Source organism: Pelophylax lessonae, assembly GCF_965119305.1.
Source record: "Pelophylax lessonae genome assembly, chromosome: 2".
In the NCBI taxonomy this organism is placed as follows: Eukaryota; Metazoa; Chordata; class Amphibia; order Anura; family Ranidae; genus Pelophylax; species Pelophylax lessonae.
The window spans coordinates 539,692,732-539,710,067 of record NC_138769.1 but is presented as its reverse complement, the minus strand read 5'-3'; the positions used below and the strand labels follow the sequence as shown (position 1 = coordinate 539,710,067).

Below are 17,336 nucleotides of genomic sequence, written 5' to 3'. Positions count from 1 at the left end.
TCACTCAAAGTGGAGAGGACATGATAGGGAACCAGTCTCTCAGTTTCCCATCAGACTCCGCTCACCCCTAATATAAACGACTTTGGTCAAGTGTCCGGCAGTGTGACAGGACAGTAGCCAGGAAGATAGGGTGGGAGGGCACTGGGGAGTCATAGACAGGTACATAAATTGGACACAAGCACAGCACTTTCAGTGCTATACCCAGGTGGAATTCTAAAAGGCGTTTACAACATCCTTTAAGAATTCTACTGATAATGCCTTGGTCTGAGGCTGAACTTATAGTTCATGATGGAAAGGGGGAGCCCAAAAACACTGCATTGACATTCAGAACAACCTTTAAAGTGTGTCTAAATCCAAAAACAAAAATATATTTTTGCTTACTATGCCTTCGATGTGGTGGCTGCATTCGTTTTCACCTTTTAGGTTAAGAACAGAGAACATTTTCAGCAACTGAAAGGGTCTATGTATCAATGTATTTACCCACAATTCAGATTCGCACATTTTTCTAATCAGATCTTATGTGAAAATTGGTGAATCTCGGGTAATAGTTGTGTGAAGTTTGAGTGAAAATAAGGGAAAGAATGCCTGAAGAAAAGTAATGCAAGACCTATGTCTGAGGACTTTTGAGCTGCAATATATTTAATTTTTTGTTTGGGGGTTTTATATGCTTTAAAGCAGTGTAAGGGTTTTTTTTTTTTTTTATAGTTCTGGCGCTTGTAATCCAAAAAGCCTTTATTGTACAAATTGATCAGTTGAACCTGTAGTCAATTTTATGAGTCCACCACTACCAATGCCGCCAATCCCTAGCATGGGATGTAAATGCAAAACATAATGAACAAAAAGCGGGTGGCGCACAGAAGTGGTATAGATGCAGAAAAACCCCCAAAATCCATGAACAGTCAGCAAGGGGTAAAATAAAATTGATTTATTCACAGTAAGGATAAACAAAGGATAAACAAAGGTAAATGGTAACAACCTGGTCCTGGATGCCAGCTAGGACGTTGATAAGGTCCTTATCAATGTCCTCGCTTGGGCACTAGCATCCATGTTTGCCCCTCCCTTGCACCTTTCCCTTAGCACAGGGGGGGAGAACTTCCGACTTTGCTGCAGCACCTTGGTTTAGACAGGTACTCACTCCCCCCTCCTCCCAAAAAAATGTGCCAAATGTGGCAGCTTGGGGGGGGGGGGGGGAGGAGGCAAACAAGCTTTAAGAGTGCCTGGTGCTGGAACTCTCAGATTTTCAGCACCCGCTGCCACTCTACATCCAGCAGCTTCCTCCAGCTTGCAGTAACAAAACATAACATGCAGGGACTAGTGTTGGTTTGATGCATGTCATTTTTTAACTGTGTCTTGATTTTCTTTCTTTTCAGAAATTTCCAAATGAAGGACTGGCAAATGTTGTTCGAAATGTGTTTGACTTTGATTCTTACAATCAAGAAATGCGTGAAATATTGATTAACTCCTTACATAAGCATGGAATCCCAATAGGAGCCAAACCAACTAATGTGCAGCTTGCTAAGGAGTAAGGAAAATGTTTTATAAGCATTGATTCCACAGTTCATAATATCTTTATCGATCTAAAGCATGAGTTATCATCTGCCACTGTATTTATTATAGACACTAAACATGATAAAATTAAATGATTGCTTTTACTGAATTGTGTGATTTTGTGCTTCTTAATTTCCAAACAGAAATGTATGGATTATATAAAAAAAAAGGTAAAATAATATAACTTCAGATTTAGTGTATGTATTTAATATTCCGGCAAGAAACTCACTTTACTAGTATTTTAGTTGTGAATCATAGTAAAAGTTTAGTGACTGTACTAAATTTTAATCTGGCCATGAGGGACTGTGCTAAATTTTAATCTGGCTATGAGGGAAGCACAAATGTGAGAACATTGATTTGTAAAAGGGTCATAATGGCAGTAATCTCTTGCTGGCTCTTGCAAAATTTCCTCAGTCTGTAACTGTCCTCTGTTACATGTTGCCAGTCTTCAAACACATTTCTATTATGCAAGCAGTTTCTGACATCTTCTGTACCGTGTCTGCAGTGTTTGTCACCTGCATTATATTCAATAATTAATTTCTAATGACAGTGTTTTGTAGCATTACATATGCTCATATGTTTGTGTTTGGCCCTTTGGTAATGTCAGGAGGACACTTGAGGTCCCCTATGTCTAGTAAGTTGGCCATCACTGAACTTGACCATAAAGACAACTGAGTATGTATCCTGCTAAATTAATGCACAGTAAGTCAGCTTTGGTGTCTAATTTTTAAAAGAGGTAAAAAAGGCTTTGGGTGGGAATGGGGAACCACTTAATGTCCAGGGAAATGGTTAAATGTTCACACATATTTTTAAATCTGCATTTATTTCTTTTGCTAGAAAATTAGTAAAAACCCCCGAAAAATTATATATTTTCTGAAAGCAGATACCATGAGAAATACCATGGAAGTTGCAATATTTTTTCCATAAAGTTTTATTAAAGATTATGCAGCAACAAAACAAACACGACATAAGTGCAAAAACAATCTTCAGTACAAAAGACAGACATGCACAAGCAATCGCATCTGTAACACAGGTGGCCCACCAGGGTTAGACCATGAATGGTCTAGAAAAGTATTATGCAGTGTAAAAAACACCAAAAATAAACAACAGAAAGGCGATCCAAGCGCCAAATCAGGGCACTTAGTGTAAACGACCATAACCAATAAGCGCTCAAGGCCTACAAAAGGGAAAAATAAAGAGCAAAGAATGACTACAGAAGGAAGAAAGAAGCAGAAGCCCTCTACGCAAGGGCCCAATGGTGTCTCCAGATGCAGTAACTAAGCAACTCCAGCCAATTTCCAATGCCCTGAACCACTATGCCCCCAAAGATGGACTGGGCAAAAAAATATAGCTGAAACTAAAGGTGAAGACTACATCCAGTTCAGTCCTGGCTGCAGGAGGACCGGTCTCCACAGGGCTGTCACCCATGAGCACACTCAATAAGTTTCCAATAGTTAAGCTCCCTCCGACACAGTTCTTTTATTCCTCCGTGGTTTTAAAATGCAAGCAGCATGCCCAAGTGTTGGTGAATGCAGAAATTCTATCCTGAACTGCATAAACTAGCTCCTCCATTTCCTCCAATTTCTTCAAACAAGCAAACCATTGCTGTACATGACGTGGAGAGGTGTCTTTCCAATGGACATGAATGCACAGCCAAGGGGCATTAAGCATACGTACCGTGAGGAATCTACTATAATATTGGAAGAGCAAGAGTTGAGCCGGAGAGAAGTCAGTTGCACTACCTGTAACTCGAGTTGTCATTAGCAGAAACCCAAAATGAGGCAATGTGTGGGCAGTTCCATCAAATATGAAAAAACGTACCTTCCTCAAATAAGCATCGCCAACAGCGCCACAGGGGCAGTTGTAATTTTTATGTTGTACGATATGTTTGTGCAGCTATTTATCAAATGCATAATTTCAGGAAAAAATATAGTGCAAACACAACACTATACCTCTTTTTGGTAAAATATAAAAGATAGGGTTTCACTTATTAAAAGGATACCAAACATGTCAAGCCTTAATATTGTATGCTCCCATTAAATCACAAAAAATGGTGGCAGCCAAATGTCTCAATAGTTTATAATTTTACAATTAACTGTGAATCTTGGCCTTAGAATTAAGGCTCCCAACTCTGGTGTTTGCAATGATACCTCACGTGTAGCTCAAGTTATGTTTACATACCTATGTGGGCACTACACTGCACATTTGTATTGAGGTGTAAAGGTGGGGGGGGGGGGGCTGGGACAGGGAGCTTTTACAATTGTTAATTGTTGTATTATTGTTGTTTATGTCATTCTTTTTTTTAAATACTTTGTTTATTTAACTTCATTGCTATCACAAGGAGGCTAAAACACCAATTGTTTTGCCCACCCTTGTTATATTAACCACTTGCAGAATGCCCGCCATACATATACTGCGGCAGTGCAGCCTCTTTGTGCCAGATCACGTACCTAGTACGTGTTCTGACACTTCCGGGTCTGTGTGATCAGCAGCGGGTACCACGGACTCAATGTGCACCGGCACCCGCCGATTATACAGTACACAGGCAGAACGGCGATTTGTCTATATAAACAAGGCAGATTGCTGTTCTGTCAGTAGGGAAGGTTCCTGCAAAACAGGAATATGAATGAATGCCTTCCTCTAGTCAAAGCACCTATCACACAATGAGAAAGCACAGGCTAAGCACACAGTTAACCCTCTTCCCAGCCAGTGTCATTAGTGCAGTGATGCAGTGACAGTGCATATTTTTTAGCACTGATCACTGTAATTATTGTCACTGGTCCCCAAAAAGTGTCAGTTAGTGTCCGATTTGTCCACTGCAATATCGCAGTCCCACTATAAGTCGCTGATTGCCGCCATTACTAGTAAAAAATAAAGAAAACAAATATCCCATAGTTTGTAGACACTATAAGTTTTGCGCAGACCAATCATTTTTCCCCTTATAGGGATTTTTTTTTTACCAAAAATATGTAGCAGAATACATATTGGCCTAAATTGATGAAAACATTTGATTTTTGACATTTTTTTTGGATATGATTTAGAGCAGAAAGTAAAAAGTGTATTTTTTTGTTTATAGTGCAGAAAATAAAAACCACAGAGGTGATCAAATACCACCAAAAGCAAGCTCTATTTGTGGGGTAAAAAAGAACATAAATTTTATTTGGGAACAGTGTCACACGACTGCGCAACTGTCAGTTAAAGTAACACAGTACTGTGTCACAAGAAATGGCCTGGTCATGAACGGTGGTAAATCTTCCGGAGGTCAAGTGATTAAGAAACACCTTTTTTTTGGTGCTTTTAATCTATTTACTTATGGCTAAAGTAATAATTCCGGTCTATATTGCCTTTAAAGTGAATACTATGTACGGTATTTAACATATACCGATATATGATGTATTATAGTAAGCATAAAATGATATACCAGTTTTCTTTTAAGTGAGGTATTTGCCATTCTTGCCAACATGGGGTAGGGCTATTGGCACCTACATGTGTCCCACTTTTTAGGTTGCAAGTTGCAAAGGAATTCCATGCCTATTAGGCAGGTTAAAATGAAACATGTCCACTCAGATTGTATATATAACTTTTGCATCATTTTCTGTTTCTTGTAAGGTAACATGCACTTCAGAAAGTCGGGTAGTTTCAGTAAAACAATTTGAAACTGATCTTGTATTATGTCAGTTAAATGTGTATTTGAAGAAATTACATTTTGTTGTTGAGCTTAGTGTATTACTTATAAATGGCCCCATAGCGTTTTTAAATGGTAATTCAGAATGAACTATTCCCTTGTGTTTCCTGTGCTGTATTTTTCCAGTAAGGTCATCAAGTAATGAAGGCAGTCATTTTAATACTGCATGTCATACCATTTGATAAATAAATTCAGACTTATATTATTTGCAAGAACACTTTTATAAATGTGTTGTTTGGCATATAGGAGTGGCAGTGTATGGAGGCAACAGAAAACATAAACTGTTATCTTGTATGCTTAAAAATGGTAAAAAAGAAAACTTAAAATCCATGCAAATGCTTCTTAAATTGTATTTCTAGAAAAAACATTTTTTTTAAAAATTTGTATAGAGTAAGGAAGGGTTAAGGCCCGTACACACGATAAGAAAATCTGTAGGGAAAATTAGTCCGATGACCGATCTGCCGATTTTCGGATTGTTAGTATGGTGCTTTCGACAGCCAACTCTGACTTTTCGGCTGACAAAATCCTGATGTGCAGGCTATAAAATTTTTGTCGTCCGTAATACAACGTCCGATTTTCGTCTCATTAGTACAGATTTCGACAGAAAAAAATCTTAAGAGCAAGACTAGGCATGATCAGAGACGAAAGAACACATACAAAGCAATATAACACATGACATCACTTCTGAAGTAGAATTCTGTCGTACGGGAAAATTTGTATGAAAATAGTCTCTTCACTTTCCACATCAGACTAGCATGCCACAAAAAACGGATGACAGATCGTTCGATAATCTAATCGTGTGTACGGGGCTTTAGATGCCATGTCAAGTTTGAGATTAGATAATCAGCGCAAGTTTGTGATACTCCCAAATTGGCTGGATGTAAAAAAAAAGTGCTAATATGCAGAATAAATATGTGCAAAGTGGCTAATCAAATGAAAGTGCTGGTATGCAAAATAAATATGTGCAAAGTGTGTATCAAAAAATTGATCATATGTATACCAGTGCTATGTACTGTATATAATGTGCAAAAATACCAATAATGTAATGCTAAAGGTGTGAAAGTTCCTATATATTGTACACCTCACAAAAATATCAAAACATGTATGATAGGAGACTGTTGTCCAGAAAGTGCAAGTGCCACTCACTTAAGAGCGTGGCTTTGTTATTTGAGACATCTGATATCTGCTTGCCAAGGTTTTTGCAGACGGGCCTAATTTTTTGTGTAGTGTGGGAAGCAATGGCACCAAGAGAGAGTGAGCTGTCTGAGTAAAAAAGGGGTGACGTTTTAGTCTAGGGGTAGTCAGTAGCAGATTAGAAAAGGGTTGAAGTGGCAAAGGTTTCTACAGGTAGCTGTTTGCTGGTTGGGAGGATAGAAAGTTGAAGACAGGTTGAGTGTGAAACTAATAAGGTTATGATCAGAGAAATGAAAAGGGGTGTTGGAGAGGTTGCACAGAATGCAGAGGCTGGAAAGTTAATTATGAAGGGTGTTGCCATCAGAGTGAGTGTATATGTGGGTAGAGCCATCCTAACCTTAACCTCTTATGGCAGCAACCCTTAATGGCAAAACACTATAATAGTCTTTCCCTGCAACTGCAAAATATCATGGTGGAGAGAAGAAATTTTGACTTTTATTGTGCCTTAGAATGGACATATAGCACACAATTTTTAAAATATAACCAACTTTATTACATAATTAAAGCCACAAAGAAAGATTTCAGTAGCCATATCAAATTTCATGCAGTGGATGCATGTGTATGATCCTACAATGGTATGGTGGATTGACACATTTTGCAGTTTTTTCGCTTCTTTAGGATCCACAATTATGTATAGTCAGATGATACGGCTAAAGAATAGTAAGACAGCATACATCAAAGAAGGGTGTCAAGTGAGAAACCTCCAAAAATGTCAGATGCATCCAAAGGGTGAATTTATCCCTGGTGTCTGTTGTACTCAGTGGTATCCTGTGGTATTCCAAGTCCAAACACATCTGCTGATATCAGGGTTAAATAAATGGGGTCGCCATTGTTGTCTAGATTGCTGTGTGGATTAGTTAGGCTGCATTTAAAGAGAGATTATCATCAAGATATGTTTAACCCCGATACCATGAGGGTTTATCCCATATACACCCTGTTGTTGGCGTGTTTGTGGTATATTAGTTAATGGAGGGCTCCCCCACTAGAAAATGGTCAAACCTTGTAGGACCTATGTAACTTTTTTGTATAACCCCGATATCAGCAGATGTGTTTGGACCTGAAATTCCATAGGATACCACACCAATGGGAACACTCACCTGTTGCTGCAACAGTTCTCTAAGAGATGATCTCCCAACACTTTTCCTCTCACTTCCTGTTATATCGCTGGGACAGGAATTTAATAGAAACCTTCCCAATAAAATAATGATATGTAGAATGAAAAATGTGTTTCACTTAATGCACATTGTGTTTAACTATTTGTAGCCTCAGAGTCATGGGGGAGGCACATTCAGTAAATATGGTCACAGGCAGTCAAATTTTTTATATGCCAAATCAACATCTGTGCATTGGTCATCTACAAGACTGGATACATTTTAATATATTGTCTACTTAGGCCTTCTGACTACATTGTTTTGGTAAAACTAATTGATTTGACATACATGTAAACTTGACTGTGTGCGGATAGGAGATACAGTTTATAGACCAGAGATCCATATTATCATTTTATAATAGGAGAACCTCATAACGGTTATTAATTTAAATTCATAGTTTGAAAAATGCTGGCCTGGCATTTTAATATGTACAGCTGTTTTTTTTATAAATCTCTGACATCTGATCATTTGCAAAAGCCCTGTACGCATTCGGTGGAGAAAACAAAATATTCTGTCTGAGAATGAATCTTGTTATCTGGAATAAAAATGTTACAGCCTTGTTTATTGAAAATCTTTCTGATCCATTCATGACATACCATTCCAGCTCTGATATTAGTATGTGAGTGTTTTTGTATGCGTTGTAATTGTGCTTTTTTACACAAACTAATTTCAGCTCTAGAGGAGCAATCATTTTATTAATTCTACAAACTAATATGAACTAGTTTCAGTCTTGTTGTGTAAAGAAGTTAACTTCAAAGCATAGTACACACGGGCCGAGCATCGTGGGACATTGGCTGGTTCAATAGAAACTGGCCAGCTGCAGAAAGTCGGCCTGTGTGTATGGTAGCTGGTCCAACAGAAGCTTCTGTCAGATGTGTATGCTGGAAAACCAGTGGCCAACCGGATCCCGATCAGCGACCACAGCCAATAGCTGGGAGCGATGACCGGAGTGTTCTGGCGGGGGACTGTCACGTTTTTTTTTTTTTTCATTCAACCTGCTGGGTTGATTTAAAAAAAAAAAAATGATGGTGTGTACTAGTCTTAAGGCTAGTGCACACAGGCCGATTGTCAGGTGACATCGACCAGTTCAATAAAAAAACGGCTGACATTAGGCCCGTGGGTCTGGCAGCCGGCTTTTGTTAGACATGCATACTGGAAAACCAGCAGCCTACTGCTTCTCTATCAGCACTCTCAGCCAATGGTGCTGAGCGGTGACCAGAGTGTTTTGGTGAAAGGGCCATCCCCTTGACAAAACACAATAGCTCAGCAGGGGAGATTGCTGCACTAATGTTGCATAGTTAGTACAGTGGCTCAGACCTAAGCTGTCAGTTTTTTTTTTTCAACCCGCTGGATTGAGCGAAAAAAAAATGAATGATGTGTACTAGACACGGCACAGTACAGTGAACATTATCTCCTTTGATACCTCTGCAGACAAGGCTCAGTTCACAATGCAGTGACCATTAGCTCCTAAGATACAGTACTTCTGCAGACAAGATTCAGTGCACAATGCAGCGACCGTTGGTTCCTTGGATATCCTTACAAGCGAGGCTTACTGTACAGTGCAGTATTCGGTAGTTGCTTCAATACAATCATGGATGAGGCTTCCAATGGTTCCGTAGGTATCCTCATAGACGAGACTCACTGCACAGTATGGTGGGGCGACATATATTGAATTTGTATGTATGGTGGGGCGACATATATTGAATTTGTGCAGGCTGCAAATCAGGCAGTTTTTGCATTTTGAGTTTTTATTTTCAAAGCTTGCTTACTTTTTTTAAGAATATTGTTAGATTTCTTTGTTTCATGTTTTCTTTACTGTTTTGCAAGATAAATAATTAGCCATATATAGTATTTTTTATTAAATCCCACAAACTGGTTTTGAATCTCCTTAAATGTTTTTATGTGGCAGCCAGTTAGGGGTTGCTATGTTGAAAATGTTTTTGTGACAAAATCTGTGGTAGCTTCTGTACAGTACAGTGCGTCATGAAGCCATTTGTTTCCAAAGCTTTCATTGTATGTACTACACTAGTTCATTTCATGCTGTGTCTACGTGGGCTTTTTTCAGGAGTGACATTTGCCCTTTGGCATTACATTAACTGATCCTGAAAAGCATTTTCAATCCTGGGCAGAAAGATGGGTGTTCCACTAATAAGATAATTGACTCTGATATTATGGGTATTATTTTTCTACTACCACCTAGGAAGCTTTAATCACATTAATGTGTAATGAACCCATACATTTTAACATGATGATAATGTGTGTATTCAGAGCTAGACAGCTAGTGAGGTTGTAAGAAACGGGATGGTTAGGATTGTTACTAAGCAGTGTAGCTTGTTTTTTATACAATCAACTCTTATTTCCAGAATGATTTACAGACTTTTTTTTTTTAAAGATATGTGTTCAAATATTGCTCTGACATCTTCTTTTTCCCCTCCCTTCTATATAACATATTCATTTCTACATCCTATAGGTTGCCACTTCCAGATGTTAGTTTTGTTGGCCACTGGACAATAATGCAAACTGGAAATGCCCGTCGCAAGCTCTTGTGTCCAACAGAAACACACCAGATCAATATAAAGGTTGTTTATTTTCATTTGTTCTAGTTTATAGCTACCACAATAATATAAGATGCTGCAGCTGTACGGCAGATGTTCAAATGGCCACATACTTAGCACTTTTCAAGGGTCTTTGTTCAGCAACATCCTAGGTAGTCAAAGGCTGCTGCTGGTTTTAGACATGGTGAATATATGATGGATTATTGGTGACTGATGGCCAAAGACTGCTGCATTTGTTTTGGACCATCCTTATTGCTTATGGTGCACATTCCAATCTCCTGCAAGTTTGTTACATAGCAATAACATTTGTGAGAAGAATGTTTTGAAACATGATACATATGTAACTATTTTCTCATGCAAAGCCATAAAAATTTTACTGAAAATAGACAAGTGTATTTTTTTGCTGACCCGTTTATGTAATTTAGATGGAAATTGTATTATTGCTGTTATTACATGTTATAGTTTATTTTTTAAATACAGAACTGTCAATTGTATCTTTGTCCTAAAATAGGGCCCGGTGTACATCAATGTACAGGGATTTGCATTGGAACGTACAGAGTCTCGGTCCCTGAGCTTCACAGAAGAAATGGCTCACTGGCGCATTCCGCTCAGTGAAGTGAATATTGTTTGTGATGTCATTGCTTCAGGTGTGTTTTTGCAATTCCTTTAAAAACCCTAAATCTGCATGACTGAAAATCACTATTTTATATAAACCTCTGAAAGTACTGTAACCTATTACATTTTTCATTTGAATAATTGGGTGAATCTGGTCACTATCAGTAGCACACAGTTCTGCTTTTGGAAAAAAATCAGGTTTGGTACCTTTTGCAAACAACAGGCACAAACGTCAAATTATCTGTGAAAAATGTTTTTAAATGTAAGGTGAATAATTTATGCTGACACACCTGGCCCCCATTCCCTTCTAACCAAATTTATTTGATGATGTTATTTAAATATGTTAAAAACTGTCATGATTTCAGAAATGTATAGTGTAACTTTTAAAAACTTTTAGCTCTGTGCATTACCTTATCCTGTCCTCTGTTCAATGGGCGTCACTTGCACCTGACCCTTGAATACTTTGCGTTACTTACTCATGACTGCTGCACTCTGTGCATTACTGAATCCTGATCCTTGCACTCTTTGCTTTACACTTTCTTTAAGCTGCAAACACTATATACCTGTTGTTGTTAGATTTCCTTTAGATTTACCTTCAACTATGTAGTGCAAGGGCCAGCTTGATTGCATGCAAATTGAAAGTGTTTAGATTTGACCTCATATTATATGGTTTTGGTAAATCTAAAGGAAAAAAATCTAAGGACAATTGTATAGTGTGTATGGCCTATTACCCATAGCAGTAGTCTTTTAACCATACCCCTTTAAGCTGTGCCACACCCATAATACTCTGTCATTCTCTTTTGCATGGTGTGTAAGCCATTTTGTCTTTTTACCTGTAATGTCTGCCTCTTGTTCCAAAAGGATCAGGAAAATAATTAGTTCAGGATGTAGAAAAAATGGGGACTTGCATTTTTGGCAATGTGGCTAAAAATCAGGGAGTGGTTTTCAGGACATAGTCAGTAAGTCATTTTGAAAATATGGTAACCTTGCTTAGCCTTGTGTGGAGAATTACCAGAAGAGATTTGCAGCATAGTTTCATAGTTAGGTTGAAAAAAGACACAAGTCTATCTAGTTCAACCAATAGAAAAAATAAATAATTTAATTCATAGAATAAATAAATAAAAAACCACCATACACATAATCCTATACCCACAGTTAGTCCAGATGAAGGCAGTAAAACCCTTTAAAATGCAGGGGGAAAATAAATCCTTTCCAGATCACTCAGAAGGCAATTGTAAATTCCCTGGATCAACAATTTCTGGTGCGGTTACCTATTAATGTTAATATCTATTGATGTTTTGTTCATTTAGGAATGCATCCAACTATTTTTTAAAATAATCTACTGAGCTGGCCAAAACCAGTTCTTCTTCAGGGTTATTTTCACAGCTCCTACTGTGAAGAAGCCTTTCCTTATGTGGGTGTTATATCCCTTTTCCTACAGATGGAAAGAGTGCCCCATTGTGATGGCATTAAAGTGACTAATTCTTCACCAAGTTCACTATATAGACCACCTATGTGTTTATAGATGGTGATCATATCCCCCCATAATTGCCTCTACTCAAGAGAGAATAAATTCAGTTCAGCTAATCTTTGCTCATGGCTAAACACCTCCATGCTTCATATCAGTTTTTTGCCTCTCTCTGCACTTTGTCCAGTAATTGTATCTCTCTCTCTGTAGTGTATACCTCTTTTAACCACCTCCCGCCCGCACTATAGCCGAAAGACGGCTACAGCGTGGGCTTTAATTTCCGGGAGTTCGTCTTTATACGGCCTCCCAGTAACAGGCTCCCCGCACGCCCCCGTGAGCACGCATCGGGGAAAATCTGTGTCGGCCGATCATCTCTCATTGCCAGCTCTCCTTCCTCACACAGAGACTGCAGTGAGAGGAAGAGGAGAGCCGATCAGCAGTAAAGGGACACAGAGAAATGTAATCAGGGCACTGATCACCAGTGCCCTGATTACACAAGAGGTAAATAAAATGCCATAAGTGCCCACAGTGCCCGCCATCAGTGCCCACAATCAGTGCCCATAGTTCTGCCAGTCAGTGCCCATCAGTGCCTGCTCATCTAGGCACTGATGGGCACTGACTAGCAGCACGATGGGCACTGAGTGTGGGCACTGATGGTGCTGCCCATCATTGCTCATCAGTGCCACCCGTCAGTGTCCATCAGTGCCACCCATCAGTGTCCATCCGTGCCGCCCGTCAGTGCCCAGCAGTGCCACCTCTCAGTGCCCAGCAGTGCCCCCTATCGGTGCTCATCAGTGCCGCCTATTAGTGCTCATCAGTGCTGCCTATCAGTGCCACCTATCAGTGCTCATCAGTGCGGCATATTAGTACCTCCTCATCAGTGCCCATAAGTGCCACCTCATCAGTGCCCATAAGTGCCACCTCATCAGTGCAGCCTATCAGTGCCGCATCATCAGCGCACATCAGTGAAGGAGAAAAATGTATTTATTTTCAAAATTTACTCACAGAAAATAAGAAAAACGTTTTTTTTTTCAGAATTTTCTGTCTTTTTTCTTTTTTTTTGTAAGAAATAAAAAACCCAGAGGTGATTAAATACCACCAAAAGAAAGCTCTATTTGTGTGAAAAAAATGATAAAAATGTCATATGGGTACAGTGTAGCATGACCGCGCAACTGTCCTTCAAAGCGTGAGAGCGCTGAATGCTGAAAACTGGCCTGGGCAGGAGGGGGTGAAAGTGCCCTGTAGGCAAGTGGTTAATACAAGAAAATTTTTTGCTTGGCATTGCTTGCTATTATTAGGTCTAAGATGTAGCAAAACACCCAGGTCCTTCCCTATCACTAACTTCCTCAGCTGTTCTCCACCTAGAGTGTATGATGCATACGTGCTTTTAGTCCTCAAGCGCATAACTTTACATTTATCAACATTAAGCACTTCAGCACCAGAAGGTTTACCCCCTTCATGACCAGGCCATTTTTGCGATACAGGACTGCATTACTTTAACTAACCATTGCACGGTCGTGCAACGTTGTATCCAAACAAAATGTATGTCCCTTTTTCCCACAAATAGAGCTTTCTTTTGGTGGTATTTGATCACACCTGTGGTTCTTATTTTTTGAACTATAAACAAAATAAGATCGATCATTTTGAAGAAAAAAAAAACAATATTTTTTACTTTCGGCTATAAAACCTATCCTAAAAAAATAGGTTGTGGGGTGCTCTGCTTGCTGGTGACCCGGTGGTGCTACCGGCGTGCTTTGGGTGTCCCTCAGCGGTGCTAGACACTTTTTGTGGGGGTACCCCTCTTTACTAATGGAGTTTCTGGAGCACGTTAACCCACCTGACCCCCTCTCAGAGTCTGCAGGTCCCTTGGGGTACCAGTCCTCCATTAATGCACTGACAGCTGTCCTGGAGTCCTTTGTTTCCTGGGTAGAGGTAGCCTTTGGGTGGTGGGCTAGCAAAAAGCTTCCCCTGCCTCATCTGCCTCCTCAGATCCTGAATCTGACTCGGTCATCGTGGACGTGGCCCATCCTGCGGGGTCTGAAACTATGCTCCCTGATTTATCAGATAGTAAGGAGGATTCATCCACACCTGTAGCTGTGCATGAGAAGACGTTAGTTGACACACTGATTGCATCTGTGCGGAAAACTTTAAAAATGGAGGATGAAGCTACAGCGGAGGTGCCGGTCCTTTTTGGCACTCACAAGCCATCTCGCACGGCAAAAGTGTTTCCTTATCCCTCCTATTTTGACAGATTTGTCGCTAAAGAGTGGAAGCGTCCTAAACGTCCCTTTGTAGTTCCTAAACGCTTTGCGGTAAGGTATCCCTTTGAGTCAAGAAGTGGACTGTTCCACCGGTGGTGCACCTCCCAGGTTTCCAGGTTGAACAAGGCAACCATTATTCCATTAGAGGAATATCCGGCTTTTAAAGATCTGGCTGACAGGAAGGCGGAGTCTTTGGCCCACAATATGTTCACTGCTGCTGATTCGGCGCTTAGGCCAGTCCTGACCATTGCCCTGTTGTCGCAAACTCTGACCGAGTGGGCTAAATATCAGCGCCGTGACCCAGAGTGTGAGCAGCTTCCCCCTTCCTTTGCTGAATAGGCAAACCAGTTAGTCCAGGGGCTGCAGCTTGTCTGCGATGCCTCTTTGGACAGAAGTTCAGAATGGAGTCCATTCCCACTTTGGTGTCATCCCTTCATCAGGGAGATTTTCTTGCCTCTATCGTCTTTACAAAAGTGTTAGCCCTGGTTCTGGCGCTGCTACATCAGCGGGGGATTGTGATACTGGGCTATCAGGACGACCTCCTCTTGCAAGCAGAATTCTCTGCTGCCTTAATGGATGATGTGGAGATCACTATACAGACCCTAATGGCTTCTAAATTACCAGAAGTCTCCTCTGATTCCATCCAGAAGATTGGATTATCTGGGTCTGACTCTGGAATCAGCTCTAGCCAGAGTGTTCCTTCCTCTGGACAAACTCTAGAAGTTGCATGCTGCGATTCATCACCTGCTGTCCAGCAGATGGTTATCCCTCCAGACTTGCATGTGGATGGCGGGCCTTGTGGTTCCGTTTGCACAGTTCCAGCTGAGGTCCCTTCAAATGGAGATCCTGGTAAAATGGGATAAGTGCCCGAATCTCTGGACAATCAGATTCGGCCAAACCGGGAAACCAGGGGGTCTCTGGTCTGGTGGCTTCGATCTCAGACTCTTCGGCAGGGCAAATTCTTCCTCCTCTTGAATTGGACAGTGATCACCGTGGATGCCAGTCTGTCCAGGTGGGGAGGTGTCCTGGGACTGAGTTCCGCTCAGGGTTGTTGGACACTGGAAGAGTCCAGACTACCGATCAATGTCTTGGAACTTTGGGCGATCAGGCTGTGCTTGGATCACTGGACAGATTGACTCTGGGGGCTTCCAGTGCAGATTCAGTCAGGCAATGCCACTGCAGTGGTTTATGTCAATCCCAAGGGCGGGACAAAAAGTGTGTTGGCAGCCCTGGAAGTAGCCGGAATTCTCTGGTGGGCAGAACGCTTTCTTCCAGCCCTCTCCACTGTACACATTCCAGGAGTGGAAAACTGACAGGCTGACTATCTCAGTCAGCAGGCATTGGACCAAGGGGAGTCATCCCTTCATCCGGACGTGTTTCATCAGATAGGTCTCCGGTGGGGCATCCCCCTGGCGGATCTGTTGGTGTCCGGGCTCAACAGAAAGGTACCGAGGTTTGTGGTAAGGTCCTGGAATCCTCTGGCGGAAGCCACAGACGCTATGGTGGCCCCGCGTGGCCAGTATTGTCTGATTTACGCTTTACCTCCTCTCAAGCTTCTGCTGCGGCTTATATGCAAAATCAAGGCCGAGGTGACTCCGGTCATACTAGTGGTCCTGGACTGGCCTTGTCTGTCTTAGTACGCCGACCTGGTGCGGCTGTTTGTCGATGTCCCTTGGAGACTGCATCTCAGGGAGGATCTACTGTCCCAAGGGCAGATCTTCCATCCTGTTTTACAGTCGCTGGCTTTGACGACCTGGCTGTTGAAAGCCAGATGTTGAAGGATAGAGGTTTGCCTGGGTCAGTGATTCTGACACTGCTGAAGGCTAGGAAGTCTACCTCTAAGAAGAGCTACCATCATACGTGGAAAGCGTACATTTCATGGTGGAGTTCACCCTCATTCTTTTTCGGTGGCTCGGATTCTGACCTTTCTTCAACAAGGTGTTGAGCAGAAATTGGCATTGAGTACCATCAAGGGCCAAATGTTGGCCTTGGTGGTCTTTTTTAAGCGACCCCTGGCCACACACTCCCTGTTGCATACTTTTATTCAAGGGGTTCAACATCTGACTACACTGGTGCTGTCTCCTCTACCACCTTGGGATCTGAACTTGGTGCTTTCAGTTCTCCAGAAGCCTCCCTTTGAAAATATTCAGGAGATTTCCTTGCCTACACAGTCTCACAAGGAGGCCTTTTTGGTGGCTATCATTTCTGCTCGCAGGGTGTCGGAGCTGGCAGCATTATCTTGTCGTACCCCCTATTTGGTGGTCCACAAATATAAGGTGGTTCTTCGCCCATGTCTTCCGTTCCATCCTAAGGTAGTCCCTGATTTCCATTTTTATGAAAACATTGTGCTGCCTTCCCTGTGTCCCAGGCCCAAACATCCTAAGGAATTAGCTTTGCATGCCTTGGATGTGGTTCGGATGATTCGGGTGTATTTGGCAGCCACTGAGTGCAGACTGTTTGTGATCATGGACGGGCTTCTTCTGAGACCATTTCAGGATGCATCAGACAGATGGTGCCTCAGGCCCTATTCTATCAGGGATCAGGTTCCTCTTTTCCCTGTAACAGTGCACTCTACTCGGGTGCTTAGTGCTTCTTGGGCCTTCTGTCATCACGTGTCAGTGGCACAGGTTTGCAAGGCGGCCACGTAGTCGTCGGTGCACACTTTCACTAAATTTTACAAAGTGGATGTGTTGGCATCTGCCAATGCTTCCTTCGGCTGCAAGGTTTTTCAGGCTGCTGTTTAGAGGATCTGTTCCCTTTTTGGGGGTGTATTGTTCAGTTAGGGCTCCAGTTGTTTTTTTTTTTTTTTTGCTCCTGTTTACCTGGTTTGCTATTGTGTTTAGCCTTGGGATTTTTTTG

At 41.3% G+C, this 17,336-nt stretch overlaps 1 protein-coding gene across 1 annotated transcript in view; it reads left to right on the top strand.

Annotated features, from left to right (window-relative positions):
* VWA8 (von Willebrand factor A domain containing 8) overlaps positions 1-17,336 on the top strand; it is a 668,510-nt gene that overhangs the window by 433,700 nt on the left and 217,474 nt on the right. The window contains exons 27-29 of the mRNA XM_082247613.1: positions 1,371-1,522; positions 10,049-10,157; positions 10,645-10,780. Of these exons, the coding sequence (XP_082103739.1) occupies positions 1,371-1,522; positions 10,049-10,157; positions 10,645-10,780 (397 nt within the window). The remainder of the gene's footprint in view (positions 1-1,370; positions 1,523-10,048; positions 10,158-10,644; positions 10,781-17,336) is intronic.